Below are 17,387 nucleotides of genomic sequence, written 5' to 3'. Positions count from 1 at the left end.
GATTGGAGAGAAGCATTCTCAAAAAGCCTTGATGGAGGGTCTTTTCAACATGAGTCTTGAGAAATGGATGACATCTGATTAGGAGAGGCACCTGTCCAGGCTTACTTACTAAAAGTATGTTAAAGAATATGGAGAATAAGGCCAGACATGGTAGCTCACACCTGTAATTCCAGCACTTTGAGAGGCCAAGGTGGGCAGATCACTTGAGGTCAGAAGTTCGAGGGCAGCCTGGCCAACATGGTGAAACCCCGTCTCTACTAAAAGTATAAAAATTAACCAGGCGTGGTGGCACATACCTGTAATCCCAGATACTCGGGAGGCTGAAATGGGAGAATCACTTGAACTCAAGGGGCAGAGGTTGCAGTGAGCCAAGATCGTGCCACTGCACTCCAGGCTGGGTGATAGAACTAGACCCCTTCTCAAAAAGAATATGGAAAATAAAGGGAAGCATAAAGCCTGTAATGGCAATAGGTGTACTTTGAGGAGAATAGAAAATATGGCTGATTCAGGCCATAGGACATATTGGGTTTGGATATAGACAACCTCAAACTAGAGTCTTATCAGAGTCTGCATTTACACATTCACTTTTGCATGTCTCTAAGACAGGGATTTTAGATAGTTAGTATTTCAGGAGGGAAGTTTTATGTCACCATCTTCCTAGTATGGACTGTCCTCTTTTTAAACTCCCTGTTTTCAAGTGAAACTGCAACATTCTGACGTTATATATGATTTTTAGTCTTTAATATTTCTCTAAGAACACCTAATCATTTATGATAAGATTCCTCATTTTAATATGCAGACATTCTAGATTTTGACTTGGGCTAAGAAGTTATACCCTCGTTTTCAGAAAATTCATTCCTTTATTTCTTAAACATACATTGTTATCTAAGACTTGATGAATTTTTCACTCTTCACCTTTAGGTCTTCTGATTTCCCAGTAATTGTGATTTTTTTCAAAGGTGCACATCTGTCTCTGTCCCCTAGGTGTTTAGAATCTTTTAGCCCTGACTTTCTGGTGATGTGATCACCTGGGGATGATTTGTGTTGTCACTCCTCTCCCCTCACAAGAGATTGTACCAATGTGTTAATCAAACAGAGAAACTTTAGTGTGCCTTTTATGTTCTGTGACCAAAGGTGTTAAGACCTTTCAACTCCAGAAACCTCTGCTTCACCTAATTTAAGTATTCTGAGGCTTACTGTTTATATTCTTATACATTTCTCATATCCAAATATGACAGCTAAGAATTTTGTAGTCATGCCAGATCCTGAGTATGGAAGCTGACAAAGAAACATTTTTAGGGGACCTAGTCAGTTCTGGAGAAGCTCCAGAAGACCTGATCTTTAGAATTTCTAGCTCCTGGGACCCAGCACAGGAAGATCTGATCAGAGTTTAACAAAGTATTAGCCTCTTGACACTTAAATTCAAATCATAAAACTTCTAAGGGAAAATTGTACCAGCTCAGTTGTAACTGGCTCTATGTAAAGAAAGCCGCTCACAGTTATCTGAGTTTTATATATTTATATAAAATACATATTTATATATATTTATATATAAATTTAATTGTATTTAAACGTTTTGGAGTACATAATATATTCTTATGGTTAACCAGATATATATGTAGATTGATAAGTACGGAAAAGTTGTACAGTGAAAAGTCTCATTCCTGTTCCTCTCTATCCATTTCCCCTCCCCAGAGAGTAACACCATGTTAGTTTTTAGGTTTATATTCCTTCAAAGTTTTATCCTACAAATGCAAGTGTACATTTTCCACCTTCCATCTTGGATATAAAGGGAGATTTGTACTCTACTTAATTGGGAGCCAGTCTTGCCAACTCTTTTATCCCTAAATTATTTTCCTTGCTGAAAAACACTGCCCTGGGGGAGTAAGAGTGGTTACGTATTTTATCTAGTGATTTGATGTCCTCAACTTCACCACTGCCTCTTTATTTCAATGAACCACAGTAACTGAATACTTGGGGTCTGTGAAAAGTTTTTTAAGCCACATTACAGAGTTTGGACTTTGTCTCAGGATCAGCGGATAACCTTTGCAGTAGAAAGCTGCTTAAAAGCAAGGGGGTGGTATAGATTTGGACTTTGGAAGATCATCCAAGCAGAGTGGACAGTAGATTAGAGGAGTGTGGGAGTGGGCTAGGAGGCCAGTCAGGAGGACTGGTGAGAGATGATGATGCTAATCTGAATTTAGGGCATTGGCAGAGAGACCAGAGAAAAGTGAGTGGATTGGGGCAATGTTTAGGAGGTAGAATCAACAGACTGGGCAATTAGTGGGATGCATGAGGTGAAGGAGAGGAGAAGGAAATACAGATGGCGCTCAGGTTTTCATTCTTTAGAGTGCAAGGGAGCACAAGGGAAAGATTTGAGGAGTAGTGGAGGATAGGTTGAGCTTTGGCTATGGAAGCAAGTACAAATGTCTACTAAATCAGTTGGTTTTATAGATCTGGAGTTAAGAGAGATTTGGGCTGATGGTAGAAATTTGGAATTTAGCAATATGTAGATCATAATCGTGAAGCTTTGTGAATGACAAGTCACATAGGAATGTATAGATTGAAAGACTGATTGGAAGATAGCTGAGGACCCAGGACTGAACCTTGAAGAATGCCAGCACTTTAAGGATGTTTTCAAAGTATGACTACCTGAGGTCAGCTGGGCATGGTGATGCCCATATGTAGTCTCAGCTGTTTGGGAGGCTGAGGCAGGTGGATCAAGGGCTGCAGTGAGCTAGGATCAAGCCACTGCATTCCAACCTGGGTGACACAGTACCGGGCCTTTAAAAAAAAAAGAAGGAAAGAAAAATAAAGTATAACCTGAGGACTACCAGCATGTGAATCCTGTGGATGAGCTATAAAATTCAGATTCAGATTCCTGAGTCCCACGAGGACCTTGATGTATTCACATCCCTCTGAGAGACCATCAGTAGTGTTTTTAAGAAACATTTCGACCAGGCATGGTGGCTCACGCTTGTAATCCCAGCACTTTGGGAGGCCAAGGCAGGCGATCACCTGAGGTTGGGAGTTCAAGACCAGCCTGACCAACATGGAGAAACCCTGTCTCTACTAAAGAGAGACGGGTGTGGTGGTACATGCCTATAATCCCAGATACTCGGGAGGCTAAGGCGGGAAAACTGCTTGAACCCGGGAGGCGGAGGTTGCGGTGAGCCAAGATTGCGCCATTGCACTCCAGTCTGGGCAACAAGAGTGAAACTCTGTCTCAAAAAAAAAAAAAAAAAGATTTCAGGAATTTTTTGCAGACTACAGTTGGGGATATAAGAGATGGGTGAAGGAAGTGAGTACTACAAAAGAAGCTTCAGGAGTGACCAGAGAGTGAAATAAAAGGAAAGCCATGAGAAAATAATACTGACAAGGAAACAGATTTTTGAGGAGGAGGATGATGTCAGCTGTTGCATTGCCAAAAGGATCAAGTAAGAGGAGAACTAAGATTGATCACTGGATATTACAACATGAAAATAGTTGGTGACTTTGTCAGGAATATTTCCCTACTATATAGTGCTGGAGGCAGAAGCTAGATTCTCATAGGCTGTGCAGTATATGGGAATGGAAGAAGTGGTTATTGCTGGGGAAGTGATGCCTTGTGAAAGCTTGGCTATAAAAGGGTTGGATATTGACAGGGTGTTAATAGCTGGGTGTGTTGTCAAGGGAGTGTGTATTTTAATCTATGAGAGACCTGAGTTAATTGATATGCTGATGAGAAGTTTATAGAGATAGGAAGTCAGGAAACAGGAATATGGGGTGTAGCTGGAATGGAATCTAGAGCGTTAGATGGGAAGAAATCCTAGTGGGAGGGAAAAAATGATGTAGATATGGGGAAGTGTGTAAGTTGATTGGCAGGAGGTAGAGGTGGGAGTCGTTCCCATCTGATGGTTTTTGTTTATCTGTGAAGCTTGGTTGTTTGGAGAATGACAGATGGTGCATCAGAAGTTTTTGGTCCTTATGGAAAATGGCAGTTAATAGATGAGGGAAGCAAATTACTTGAGCAGAATTAAGATTGAGGTTAGAGACCATGAGTTTATGATTGCACCATAATGTATCTTTTAGCTCCTTAAAGTTTTTCCTGTTTTGTATTTTCAAAGTAGTTTTTCATACCAACAGATTTTTTTTATCTATCTCAGTTCCACGAGGTAAATTATGAAGTGTGATATCTTGACTTTCAAAATATCAACAGAAAATATCATTTTATTTTACAGTTTTTTGGATTTATATTGGTGTGTAAATGTTTAAGGCCAGCATATGGTTAAATAGAATCAGTTTTGTTATTGTCGGGAACTACTGTTTTTTTCTTTCAGTTTTTGACTGCTTGTTTTCATTTGAAAAATGATGTTTTATTTGTTTCCTGTTTCAGGAGATTTACTGACCTTAAGCACTATAGTGATGAACTGCAGTCTGTCATCTCACATCTTCTTCGAGTCAGAGCTGTAAGTGGTCCCCAAAAGCTTTTTGATGCACATGCATAAGGAAGTGCTTCTCATGTAATCATTCTGTTTTCAAGTAGTAGGTGGTATTTACCATGAATAACTGATTTTTGCATTTGAATTTATATGTTCATCATCCAAACTGCACTTTTTAAAAAAATGTGCAATGGTTTCTGTCATAAACAACTCACTTAGCCTGTTTTCTCTCCATGGTTTGTAATAGAATAGTTGTTTTGGATGTTATCAAAAGGCCTGCCATTTCAGTGCTGGAATGTAAATAAGTGTAGGATTTTAGATCTACACATCATATTCTTTCATGTTTTTTTTTAAAGGTCTGTGAAATAGTTTATAGGTGTTAGGCCATCCTGTGTCTGTGCTCTTAAATTCTGCCAAATAAACTAATTTCAGATAATAGTCTGCCATGACAAAAGGGACTAGAAATCAAGGAATAATAATTATACTTAACCATATAGTTCAGCTGTAATAGGCAAAGAGGGAAATACTTCTCAGTAAATTAATGTACCTGGAAAATGTACCATCCACTCTGGTCCCTTGTGGCAACCTAGAAGGAACCTTAGAACATGCCTGTGCCAAAGGCATTGAAAGAGACTAGGATACCAGGTAAGGTCACATTTTATGCTGATTGGAATCTGGAATCCTCTTTGTTGTTGTTGTTATTATTGTTATTATTTTGAGATGGAGTCTCGCTCTCTCACCCAGGCTGGAGTGCAGTGGCACAATCTCAGCTCACTGCAACCTCCACCTCCTGGGTTCAAGCAATTCTCCTGCCTCAGCCTCCTGAGTAGCTGGGATTACAGGCATGCAGCACCATGCCTGGCTAATTTTTATTTTTAGTAGAGATGGGGTTTCACCATGTTAACGAGGCTGGTCTCGAACTCCTCCTGGCCCCAAGTGATCTGCCCACCTCAGCCTCCCAAAGAGCTGGGATTATAGTCATGAGCCACCATGCCTGGCCAGAATCCTCTTGAAATGAAATATATTGCCTGGAATTTGTTTTAATAAGAGTCCACCGATGAGCAGTGGAGAGTGGGGGCAGTTTTAGGAGAAATGAGTTTGGCCATATAGTAATTACTGAAGCTGGGTGTTGAGAAATGGAGGTATATCCTTCTGTTCTATATGCTTTTTGTATGTTTCAAGATTTCCATGACAGTACAGAAAAAATACAATAAAGGAAAAAATTCTTCTGAAGGTCTTATATTGTCTTGATCTCCAGTTTAACTGTTCAAGAGTATCGTTGGACTCTTTGAATAAATTATAAGATACCTTCTCATAAAAGTTACCTGTGAGAATTATTAGGCTAGAGTCAAGAACTGGGTATTAGAAAGGACTGTGGATTAATGAGATAAAATTTGTGGACCTTTGGTTGCCTAGAAATTACCCAGACAAATTAGGCAATAGTTCTCGTGGGAGGTGCAGATGGGGGACAAACATTCAGAGAATCTGCATTGTACCCTCACATTGCTTCTAGTTTTTTTTTTTCTTAAGTGGTTTTTCAGCAACTTCTCTTTTCTTCCATGCTTAATATCTTAGTAGAGGATGAATGCTCAGCTTTTAGGAAGGAGGTTTGGTATCTAAAAGTACAGGGATCTAGAAAAGTTAGTGTTAGAATGACATTTTCCATCATATATTCTCTGGAATGCTAACCCTGTAAGATGTTCCCTACTGCAAACCGTATCTCCCTTGAGCAGTCATGATTCATATGTGGTGTTAAAGGTCTAAAATGTCCTACAGAAAAAAAACTGTTAAATTTTATTGTCTCAGTGTTTCCCAACCTTACTTGATGATGGAACCACTTAAAAAAACAAAAGAAAAGAAAAACATTCAACACTGCACAGACTGCTCAAAAAATACTTGGGGGCCAGGCACAGTGGCTCATACCTGTAATCCCAGCACTTTGGGAGGCCAAGGTGGGCAGATCATTTGAGGTCAGGAGTTTGAGACCAGCCTGACCAGCATGGTCTTTACTAAAAATACAAAAACTAGCTGGGCGTGGTGGTGCATGCCTGTAATCCCCACTACTCGGGAGGCTGAGGTGGGATAATCGCTTGAACCCAAGAGGCAGAGATTGCAGTGAGCTGAGATCGTGCCACTGTACTTTAGCCTGGGAGACAGAGTGAGACTCCGTCTCAAAATAATAATAATAATAGTAATAAGAAGAAGAAGAAGAAGGAGGAGGAAATGACATTCTAGAGAAATTAGTTTAGAGGTCTGGGGACAACCTGTAAGAGTTTCAAGTAGGAGTAGGACTATGAGCTTTGTCCTGAAAGCTGGTTCTAATGTATGGGCCAGCATCTTTTTTCTGAAGGCCAGATGGGAGGTGTTTTCAGCTTTGTTAGCTTTATGGTTTCTGTTGCATCTATTCAGCTCCACTGTGAACCTGACAGTGCTCCAGTGAGACTCTGTTTACAAAACAAGTGGCAGACCTGTAGTGTGTTAACCCCTAGTCTAGTGGGTACGTGTTTCCTCAGAGCAGGCCAACAATAGATGGAAAACATTTTATGATCCTCATACACCTACTTGAAGTATTTGCAGTGGCGGTTCTGTCACTGTAAGATGAGATCTTGAAAGGGTTGATTTGTTCTATCATTAATGTCTAATTCCTCATACTCATGTTTGAGTAAGGAATCAGGGAGCTAATTTATCCTTAGAGCTTATACTTAGAAACTGTATACCAGAAATTTTTTCTAGAGCTTTTTGTAGGATGAGCCTTTGGTCTTCCAGTTTGTTTTCATAATGCTTTGGGGGAACGTAAAGCAAATTAATTACCATATTGAGGTTTTGTTTTAACTTGTAAAATTTCTGTGAATGGCTAGGCAGTACACATTTCAGTGATGTAAATTGTAATTCTGTTGTTATTAAAATAATGTGTTCGTTGGTTAGGAGTTATCTTTTGACAAAGTAGCATAGAAGTATATGCATGTATTCAGCATTTATATATAAAACTATATCTCAATAGAATTGAAAATGTATCCTTTCCCTTGGTTAATTCCACTTTGGGGATTTTATTGTAAGGAAACAATCTGAAGGAAAAAGGCTTATTCTCAGAGATAACTTTTTATAATACTGAAAAATTAAGAATAACTGAATCCCAACAAGATTATTCAACAAGGAATGCTTGTATGTCTTATACACTACTTAGTGGAATTTTATGCAACTATTTATAGTGGTATTTATTAAATACCTGATGGGTAAGCATATTACCACTCTTGCTGTAGGCAATTTAAAAACAGTAATTAAAAACTTTGCAGAAAAAGAAGTACAAAAGTATAAGATATGATAAATATGGTAAGAGCACTGGTTTTAGTTTTAGGAGGATGGGATTTTCAGAGATTACTATTTTTCTTTTTTCTATTTCCAAGTTTATTGTAGTAAGCATGTTTTTTGTTTTTTGGGTCTTTTTTTGGATGAGGATATAACTTTGACCTAAAAGCAATTTCTATTAAATATTTATTTCAGAGAGTAGCAGATCGACTCTATGGTGTATATAAAGTACATGGGAATTATGGTCGAGTTTTCAGGTAAGCATCATACAAACTTTAAAAATAATTAGCTTTAATTACCTTTTTGCCTGAAAACAATAATTCTTGAACATTTATGAGTGTGGAGAGAAGATTATTTCTTTTTTTGTTTGTTTTTGTTTTTTGAGATGGAGTTTCTCTCTTGTCACCCAGGCTGATGCAATGATGTGATCTCGGCTCACTGCAACCCCCGCCTCCTGGGCTCAAGTGATTCTCCTGCCTCAGCCTCCCCAGTAGCTGGGATTACAGGCATGCGCCACCACACTGGGCTAATTTTGTATTTTTAGTAGAGATGGGGTTTCACCGTGTTGGTCAGGCTGGTCTTGAACTCCTGACCTCAAGTGATCTGCCTGCCTAGGCCTCCGAAAGTGCTGGGATTACAGGTATAAGCCACTGCACCCAGCCCTTTTTTTTTTTTTTTTTTTTTTTGAGATGGAGTCTTGCTCTGTCGCCCAGGCTGGAATGCAGTGGCGCAATCTCAGCTCACTGCAACCTCTGCCTCCTGGTTTCAAGCAGTTCTCTGCCTCAGCCTCCCAAGTAGCTGGGATTACAGACACCTGCCACCACACCTGGCTATTTTTTTGTATTTTTAGTAGAGATGGGGTTTCACCATGTTGACCAGGCTGGTCTTGAACTCCTGACCTCGTGATCCACCCGCCTCGGCCTCCTAAAATGCTGGATTACAGGTGTATGCCACTGCACCCGGTTTTTTTTTTAATACAGGGTCTCACTTTGTCACCGAGGCTGGAGTGCAGTGGTGTGGTCTTGGCTCACTGCAACCTCTGCCTCTCAGGCTCTAGTGATCCTCCTGCTTCAGCCTCCCAAGTAGCTGAGACTACAGACACACATCACCATGCTCTGCTACTTTTTGTATTTTTTTGCAGAGATGGGACTTTACTATGTTGCCCAGGCTGATCTTGACCTCCTGAGCTCAGGTGATCCATTGGCTTCGGCCCCCCATAGTGCTAGGATTACAGACATGAGTCACCATGCCTGGTCCCCTACTTCGGATTATTAAAAAATTTTCTCAGCCAGGCATGGTGGCTCATGCCTATAATCCCAGCACTTTGGGAGGCCAAGGCGGGTGGATCACCTGAAGTCAGGAGTTTGAGACCAGCCTGGCCAACATGGTGAAACCTCATCTCTACTAAAAATACAAAAATTAGCCAGGCATGGTGGTGGGCTCCTATAATCCCAGCTACTCAGGAGACTGACGCAGGAAAATCGCTTGAACCCAGGAAGTGAAGGTTGCAGTGAGCTGAGATCACGCCAGTGCACTCCAGCCTGGGCGGCAGAGTGAGACTCCATCTCAAAAAATGAAAAAAATTTTTTCTCAGGTGGCGGGTTCTAGGTGGGAAAAAAAATTCTCATTTCTTCTGTATTTTGTGGTTTCATAAATTTTTGATTCAGCTATAATTTATTTGAATATAAGATGTGAGATAGAGATTTAAATTTATTTAATTCATTTATTAGAGTAGTAGGTTATCCATATGTCTTTGGTTGATCAATACATTAAAATTAAATGTCAGTTGAGACAGATCAAGGTTATATGACTTTTTTAATTAAAAGAAGCTTATTGATATTATAAAAATGTAAACTCTTCATAACTAGGACCAGGGTCTATGAAAATATATGGTCAACTGTAAAAGAATAGTATAATGGGAAGAAAGACAAATAGTATTATACTTTTTGAAGTCTACCTCATACTGTCTGACTTAATTGCTTTTAGATTTATGCACAAGTCATCTCTAATTTTTAGTATTATTCAAACTGGAACCCAATTAAGCTTGGGAACAATGCTTATTTAAAAACAAAAATTATATCCCATAGGAGACATGTGGGGGGGAATTAACATAAACTAAACATTCTCAAAGGTAGCACATTTATTATAGTTAATAAATGAACTTTTTAATTAATTTGAGAGGCAGGTAGACAAAAGATCAATTGGTTGAATCAAACTTTAAAGAAAATTATTTGCATTAATGCCACATGATAAATATTGTACATGTTTGTTTTTTTTGCCAGCTTAATAAATTATTAGAAAGCCACTTTACATTTAAAAAATTTCATGAGGCTGGATGTGGTGGCTCTCATCTGTAATCCTAGCACTTTGGGAGGCCAAGGAAGGAGGATCGCTTGAGGCCAGGAGTTCAAGACAAGCCTTGGCAACATAGCAAGACCCCATCTCTACAAAAATAGTTTAAAAATTAGGCATGGTGGCACATGCCTATAGTCCTAGCTGCTTGGGAGGCTAAGATGGGAGGAACACTTGAGCCCAGGAGTTCAAGGTTATAGTGAGCTATGATCACACCACTGCACTCCAGCCCAGGTGACAGAGCAACACCCTGTCTCTCAAAAAAATAAAAACAAAAATAGATAATAAATAAAAACATCTTAGGACAACTGAGCCAGAAAGACCAGAGGTGGTTGAGGTAATTTAATCAAGACCTGAACTACAGCAGTTGCCAGTGAAGAATAAAGAGACCTAAATGATAGACTTACCAGTGGATTTTTTTCAGTCATTCAGCATACGGTAACTGAGCTCCTGTTACCATGGTAGGTGCCAAGAATACCAAGATTTAATTTAGGGCAGTTGAGTGCCTAAGGATTTGTGATAGAGAATGTAGGTGGAATGGTGGGTTTGGGGGATGAGGTTGAGGGTTCTCATGTGGATAAATTGCATTCTAACTAAAGATTTTTATTAAGCAGTTAGAAATTTGGATCAGGAATTTAAGAAGCTAGTGAGAATATGAGTTGTATATATAAAGTGTGTCCTTATAGAGTGATTTTTTAAAACATAGAGTTAGTTGATAATATTAGAGGGTTAGAGCAAGTCTACAAGAGACTCAAGGGAATATCTGCGTTCAGGGATCAGGCAAGAAATTGATGAGGAACATGGAGTATTCAAAGTCAAGCAAGTGAAGGGAACACTTCAATAACGCTTGGAGTTATACTGTAGAGAAATTGAATTTAGGCCAGGCACAGTGGCTCACGTCTGTAATCCCACCACTTTGAGAGGCCGATGCGGGCAGATCACTTGAGGTCAGGAGTTCAAGACCAGCCTGGCCAATATGGTGAAACCTCATCTCTACTAAAAATACAAAAATTAGCCGGGCATGATGGCGTGTGCCTGTAATCCCAGCTACTTGGGAGGCTGAGGTGGGAAAATTGCCTGAACTAGGAGGTGGAGGTTGCAGTGAGCCGAGATTGTGCTGCTGCACTCCAGCCTGGGTGACAGAGCAAGACTCCATCTCAAAAAAAAAAACAAAAAAGAGAATTGAGTTTAGATGAGAAGGGGGAAAATGGGTAAGTACATCTTTGGTGTTAATTTGGAAAGCAGTTTAAGTGGTATGATGTTATGTCCTAGTGATCCTAGGAATAAGAGGAAAGGATTAAGGAAGGAAAGACAGCAAGTTATTAATTAGTCTTTTAAGAAAGTCCCTACTCATGGATGTGAAGATGGCAACAGTAGACACCGGGAACTGCCAGAGCAGGGAGGGAGGGTGGGAGGAGACAAGGGTAGACAAACTAACTATTGGGCGCTGTGCTCACTGTGTGGGTGATGGGCTCGTTTGTATCTGAAATCTTCACACCATCCAGTGTACACATGTAACAAACCTGCACATGTACATGTACTTCCTGAGTCCAAAATGAAAGTTGAATTTTTTTTTTTCAAAAGTGCCTGAGGAAAAAGATGAACTGTGGTTATTTTTGAAGGGTAATAAGACTTTTTTGAGAAGAGGCTGGGGCTGGGGTGGGATGGTGGACAGGGGAGGGATAGGAGCATGGACAAGGGAGAAGATAGGGAAGGTGCAGAGCTGTCTTAAGGCAGGGGAGAGGTGAGTTGTAGAAGGCACCGTGAAGTAGGTATCTTTTTTGAGAACAAGTTTGTGTAATTGTGTGGTTGTGGGGATTGAGGGGAATGACATTGGGCAGTCTGTCTCAAACAGTGCAGAGAATTCTCTTTTGGGGGTTGGAGGGAGGGGTGCCAATAATACTTAAACTTGTCCTACTGCAAAACCTCCTTTACCTCCCTTCACCAATTCACACGACATTGGCCAGAAGCAGCTGTACCAAGTGCAGGAACTCTCTGAAGGCTTGAGTTTTATCAATTCATGCAAAATCTACATTGTATGGATACTTTAATATTTATTTTTAAAAGTTTATTTTTCCCCACTAATGTTTAAGTAAAATTTATTCTTCAGAAAGAGTGTACCATGTCTATTATATGGCTTCCAATATTCATGATGAAAACATCCCAGCTTGAGAAGCACTGATGAAGACAACACTTCGGAATGTGGAAAGGATTGCTGAGCAGCGCCAGTTTGTGGGAGATGGTTTTTATCTTTTCAGTGCTGCTGACCTATAAGAGTAATGAAAAAATTCAAAAGTTGGGGACCACATAATCGGAAAAAAAATTAATTTGTTCTTTGGTTTGCAGTTTGAGAGGGGAAGAAATACAAAGCTGGTTTTATCAGCTTTTTTTTCTTAATTGAAATTTTTTCAATATATTCCTTAAGTAATTTTTGTAAAATTATGGCAATTGGAGGTTGGAGTGAGAGAATGGACTAAGAAAAAAGACTGAGCTGTGACTAGAAAAGGACTGACATGAAGCAACAGATGTTATGTAGGTGAGAAATGAGCAGGAATTAGGCTTACAGAGAAGAAAGGGGAAGATTTTGTAGTATGTTCATGGTGCTGCTGATGTTATGTTTGTTTTGTTTGTTTGTTCATTTAAGTAGAGGAGTTTATTTTGTGCTCTTACATCCCTAGGCCTTTTGCAGCCTCCTTCCCTTATTAATAGCACCTGACCCAATTTAGGATAAGCCTAAAAAAGGGCTATTCCCCATAGGGGCTTATAGGACTAGTTTCATGCTCAGACAGGAACTTTCAGATCCACCTGTGCAGAAATGGACTAAATACATAGGTGGGGTTCACTCTGCAAAAGACTTAGAGAAGAGGAGGAAAGAGTTTTAAGTACCAGTAACTATGCATTTAAAGCTGATGAAAGCGGTCAGGAGCTAATAGCCTAAAATGTTGTGTTCTGTTAATTGAACATTTTAAAATATTCATCTTAATTCATAGGTTGTGAATCCATATGGAAGCAACCAAAAGTAACCGTCTCTCCCAGATTCAGTGTTACAGTTCCTTTCAAGAGATTCCAGGAAAATAGACACATTTCTTTCAAAAAGCTATGTGCAAAGGCATACCAACTTGTTATGTACCTCAAAGCTCAAAGACACAAAGATGTACTTGTGTTTAATAATTCTGTAATTTTTAATTTTTTAATTATATGTATGGTAAGTGGTGAAAAGCTTTTTTTTTTTTTTTTTTTTTGAGACGGAGTTTTGCTCTTGTTGCCCACACTGGAGTGCAATGGCGTGACCTCGGCTCACTGCAACCTCTGCCTCCCGGGTTCAAGCGATTCTCCCACCTCAGCCTCTCGAGTAGCTGGGATTACAGGCGTGTGCCACCATGCCTGGCTAATTTTGTATTTTTAGTAGAGACGGGGTTTCTCCATGTTGGTCAGGCTGGTCTCGAACTCCCGACCTCAGGTGATCCACCCTCCTTGGCTTCCCAGAGTGCTGGGATTATAGGCGTGAGCCATCATGCCCTGCCAAAAAGCTCTTTTGACTAAGACAACAAAAGAAGTTAAGTGCCTTAAGTTGGGACTGGTAGATAGAGGACTCTGTTGGAGGTTGATTCTAGGCTCAGCTCTGTCTCTGATCAGCTGCCTGACTTTGAGTAAACCGTGTTAGGTTTCTGGGCCTGAGTGTCTGTTCTTAACTGTTGGGGTAGATGAGGACAGTGATTTTTAAACCTTTTTTTAGCGTGGAACTCTTATGTTTAAACAAAGTCTCGTACAGAAATATAAACAAATAGAACCTATTTCCACAGACCTGTTTGGGGCTAGAGATTTTATCCTTGATGAACACCAGACTGGGTTACTAAATTTAGCTCTAAACCTTTCTTTTTGTTGTAATTAATATTTTTCATTCCTGTCCAAAATCTTGACTCTCAGGCATTCTTGGAGTCTTTTCCTTTTTTTAATTTCATGGAGCTACAAAATACTAGAGCGACCCTTGTGGTTTTTCAGTTCGAGTTCTAGATCCAAGAGGTGAGGGTGGACTTCAGGTTGTCTGAAGTCTCTGAAATTGTACACAAAATGTTGTGTTTTTTTTTTTTTTTAACTTTTTAGGGAAAAGATACATAGTTTTCATCTATACTAAGAGTATAATACTATTTTATTTTTTATGATATGTTGGAATTGAAGATGTTTATTATACATTCTTTAAATAGCAGAAAAATTGGAAACAACCTGTATAGCCAGGAAAATGGTTAAAAAGATTGTGAGTTGCCATTTAAAATGACATTTAGAACAAATTATTTTAATAGTATGGGAAAATACTATTTAGAAAAAGCATGACACAAACTCACATATACCATATGATCTCAGCCACTTTAAATTACGCAAATAAGACTAGAAGGAGGTGTATCAAATTATGTTATCTCTTGGCATTTGGGATTATAGATTTATTTTCCCAGTTTACTATAATAAGCATATATAACTTCCATAAAAAGATTTTTAATGTAAAGCATTTCACAGAAATGACAACAAAATGATCTGTGGCTCTAGTAGCTTTCTTGTGTAATATGATTATTATTATTAAAACTTTACTCTGCACCTACTGTTTCTATACAGTTGTCTTTTTCTGTTAGCTACTAGAACAGTGGCATGTAATCAGGTATGTTCATCAGAGCCGTACATGGAGTATTTAAAAATGTACATGTCTCACTCTATCCCCACAGCTTCTGATTAAGTAGATGAAGAGTAGGGCTAGCATCCGTATTTTTTAAAAGCTTTACAAATGATTTAAATCAGCCGCCTAACTGAGAATGTTATCTATAACCAGAAGCGGTTGAGTATGATACTTACCTTCTGCTTAGCAGCAAGCATCAATGTTTGAAGCCTTCACTTCACATTTAGTTGTTAAACTTAAGGGGAAAACAGCATATTTGAGTTATAGAAAATAAACCCAAATACGGGTGCTATACATTATTTTAAAGCTAGCTAGACAAGAATCTTGAAAAGAGTCCATTTAATACTATTCCATATCTCTAATGCATGTTGCTTTTGGTTTTATCTTTTACTCCCTAGTGAATGGAGTGCCATAGAAAAAGAAATGGGTGATGGACTGCAGAGTGCTGGTCATCATATGGATGTGTAAGTACCTCGAGAACTTTTGTGAAGCCTGAGGTGAAGTCCTGTAGTGAAGCATTAGTGACTCTTCTATTCTTCTGTTTTTATCAAGTTTGCTGGCATTTATATTGCGCTCTATGTGTACATATCTGACTTAAATTTATCTCAGGAGTGCAAAGTTAGTTTAACATTTGAAAATCCATCTAATTCATATTTTAACAGAATGAAGATGAAAACATTGAAGGTATGTTCATTTCCATACATGTAGAAAAAGCATTTGATGAATTTTAACACCCATTTACAGTAAAAAGTCTCATCAACTAGGAATAAAAGGGAATTTTCTCAGTCTAAAATTTATAGCCAATATTGTACTTAATAGTGAAATATTGAGGCTTTCTCTTAAGGTCAAGAAAAAGGCAAGGTGGTTTGCTCTTGCCGCTTTTAGTAAACATTGTACTGGAGGTCCTACTCAATATGGTGAGACAAGAAAATTAAATAAGAGGCCTAAATATTAGGAAGAAGCAAAACTATATTTTCAGTTGAAAGGTCTTTTATACAGAAAACCATAAACAATCAACCAAAAACATTGTAGAACTAACAACTGATTTTATTTATTTATTTATTTATTTTAAAGAGACTAGGTCTTACTTTGTTGCCCAGGCTGGAGTGTATTGGTACAATCACAGCTCACTGCAGCTTCAACCTTCTGGGCTCAAGCACACCTTCCACCTCAGCCTCCCAAGTAGCTAGGACTACAGGTGCATGCCACCACGCCTGGCTAATTATTTTTTATTTTTTTGTAGAGGCAGAGTGTTGCTATGTTGCCCAGGTCGATCTTGGACTCCTGGCCTTAAGCAATCCTCCTGCCTTGGCCTCCCAAAGTGCTGGGATTACAGGCATGAGCCGCTGTTCCCAGATTGAATTAAAAAATTTTTTTTTCTTTTTTTAGAGATGGGGTCTTGCTGTGTTTCCCAGGCTGGTCTCAAACTTCTGGCCTCAAGGGATTCTCCTATCTCAACCTCCCAAAGTGCTGGGATTAGCGGCGGGAGCCAGCACACCTGGCCAACAACTGAATTAATTTTATTTTTTCCAACTTCTGTTATAGGTTCAGGGGTTACATGTGCAGGTTTGTAAATTGCCTGACATGGGGATTTGGTGTACAGATCATTTCATCACCCAGTAAGCTTAGTACCCGAGAGGTGGTTTTTCGATTCTCACCCTCCTCCTAACCTCCACCCTTAAGTAGGCATTGATTTCTGTTGTTCTCTTCTTTGTATCCACGTGTACTGAATGTTTAACTCCCACTTATAAGTGAGAATATGTGATACTTGGTTTTTTGTTCCCGTGTTAATTCACTTAGGATAATGGCCTCCAGCTGCATCCATGTTGCTGCATCCTTATTGCTGCATCTATTCTCTTACATGGCTGTGTAGTATTCCATGGTATACATGTACCACAGTTTCTTTATCCAGTCCACCGTTCATGGCATTTAGGTTGATTCCATGTCTTCGCTATTGTGAATACTGCTGCAGTGAACACAGGCATGCATGTATCCTTATGGTAGAATAATTTATATTTTGGGGGATATAGACCCAGTACTGGGAGACTGCTGGGATGAATGGTACTTCTATTTTAAGTTCTTTGAGAAATCTCTAGACTGCTTTTCACAGTGGCTGAACTAATTTACTTTCCCAACAGCAGTGTGTGTGTTCCTCTTTCTCTGCAACCTTGCCAGCATGTTATTTTTTGACTATTTAGTAATAACCATTCTGGCCAGGTGCAGTGGCTCACGCCTGTAATCCCAACACTGTAGAAGGCTGAGGTGGGCAGATCTCTTGAGCCTAGGAGTTCAAGACCAGCCTGGGAAACATAGCAAGAACATGTCTCTGTTATTTAAGTTAAAAAAATAATAATAATAATAACCATTCTGACTAGTGTGAGATGGTATCTCATTGTGGTTTTGATTTTCATTTCTTTAATGATGTTGAGTATTTTTTCATGTTTGTTGGCCACATGTATGTCTTCTGTTGAGAAATATCTGTTCATGTCCTTCCCCCCACTCCTTTATTTTTATGTTTATTTTTGTTTTCATTTTTTCTGAGACAGAGTCTCACTCTGTCACCCAGGCTGGAGTGCAGTGGCGCAATCTTGGCTCACTGCAACCTCTGCCTCCCAGGTTCAAGCAATTCTCCTGACTCAGCC

The 17,387-nt window shown here is 39.3% G+C and overlaps 1 protein-coding gene across 1 annotated transcript in view; it reads left to right on the top strand.

Moving 5' to 3' along the window:
- Positions 1-17,387, top strand: part of SNX4 (sorting nexin 4) — a 73,539-nt gene that overhangs the window by 35,576 nt on the left and 20,576 nt on the right. The window contains exons 7-9 of the mRNA XM_003825223.5: positions 4,376-4,448; positions 7,923-7,984; positions 15,144-15,209. Coding sequence (XP_003825271.2) covers positions 4,376-4,448; positions 7,923-7,984; positions 15,144-15,209 — 201 coding nt within the window. The remainder of the gene's footprint in view (positions 1-4,375; positions 4,449-7,922; positions 7,985-15,143; positions 15,210-17,387) is intronic.

This window comes from Pan paniscus, chromosome 2, assembly GCF_029289425.2.
Source record: "Pan paniscus chromosome 2, NHGRI_mPanPan1-v2.0_pri, whole genome shotgun sequence".
NCBI lineage: Eukaryota > Metazoa > Chordata > Mammalia > Primates > Hominidae > Pan > Pan paniscus.
The sequence above is the reverse complement of the archived record's forward strand: the minus strand, read 5'-3'. Positions and strand labels throughout refer to the sequence as shown.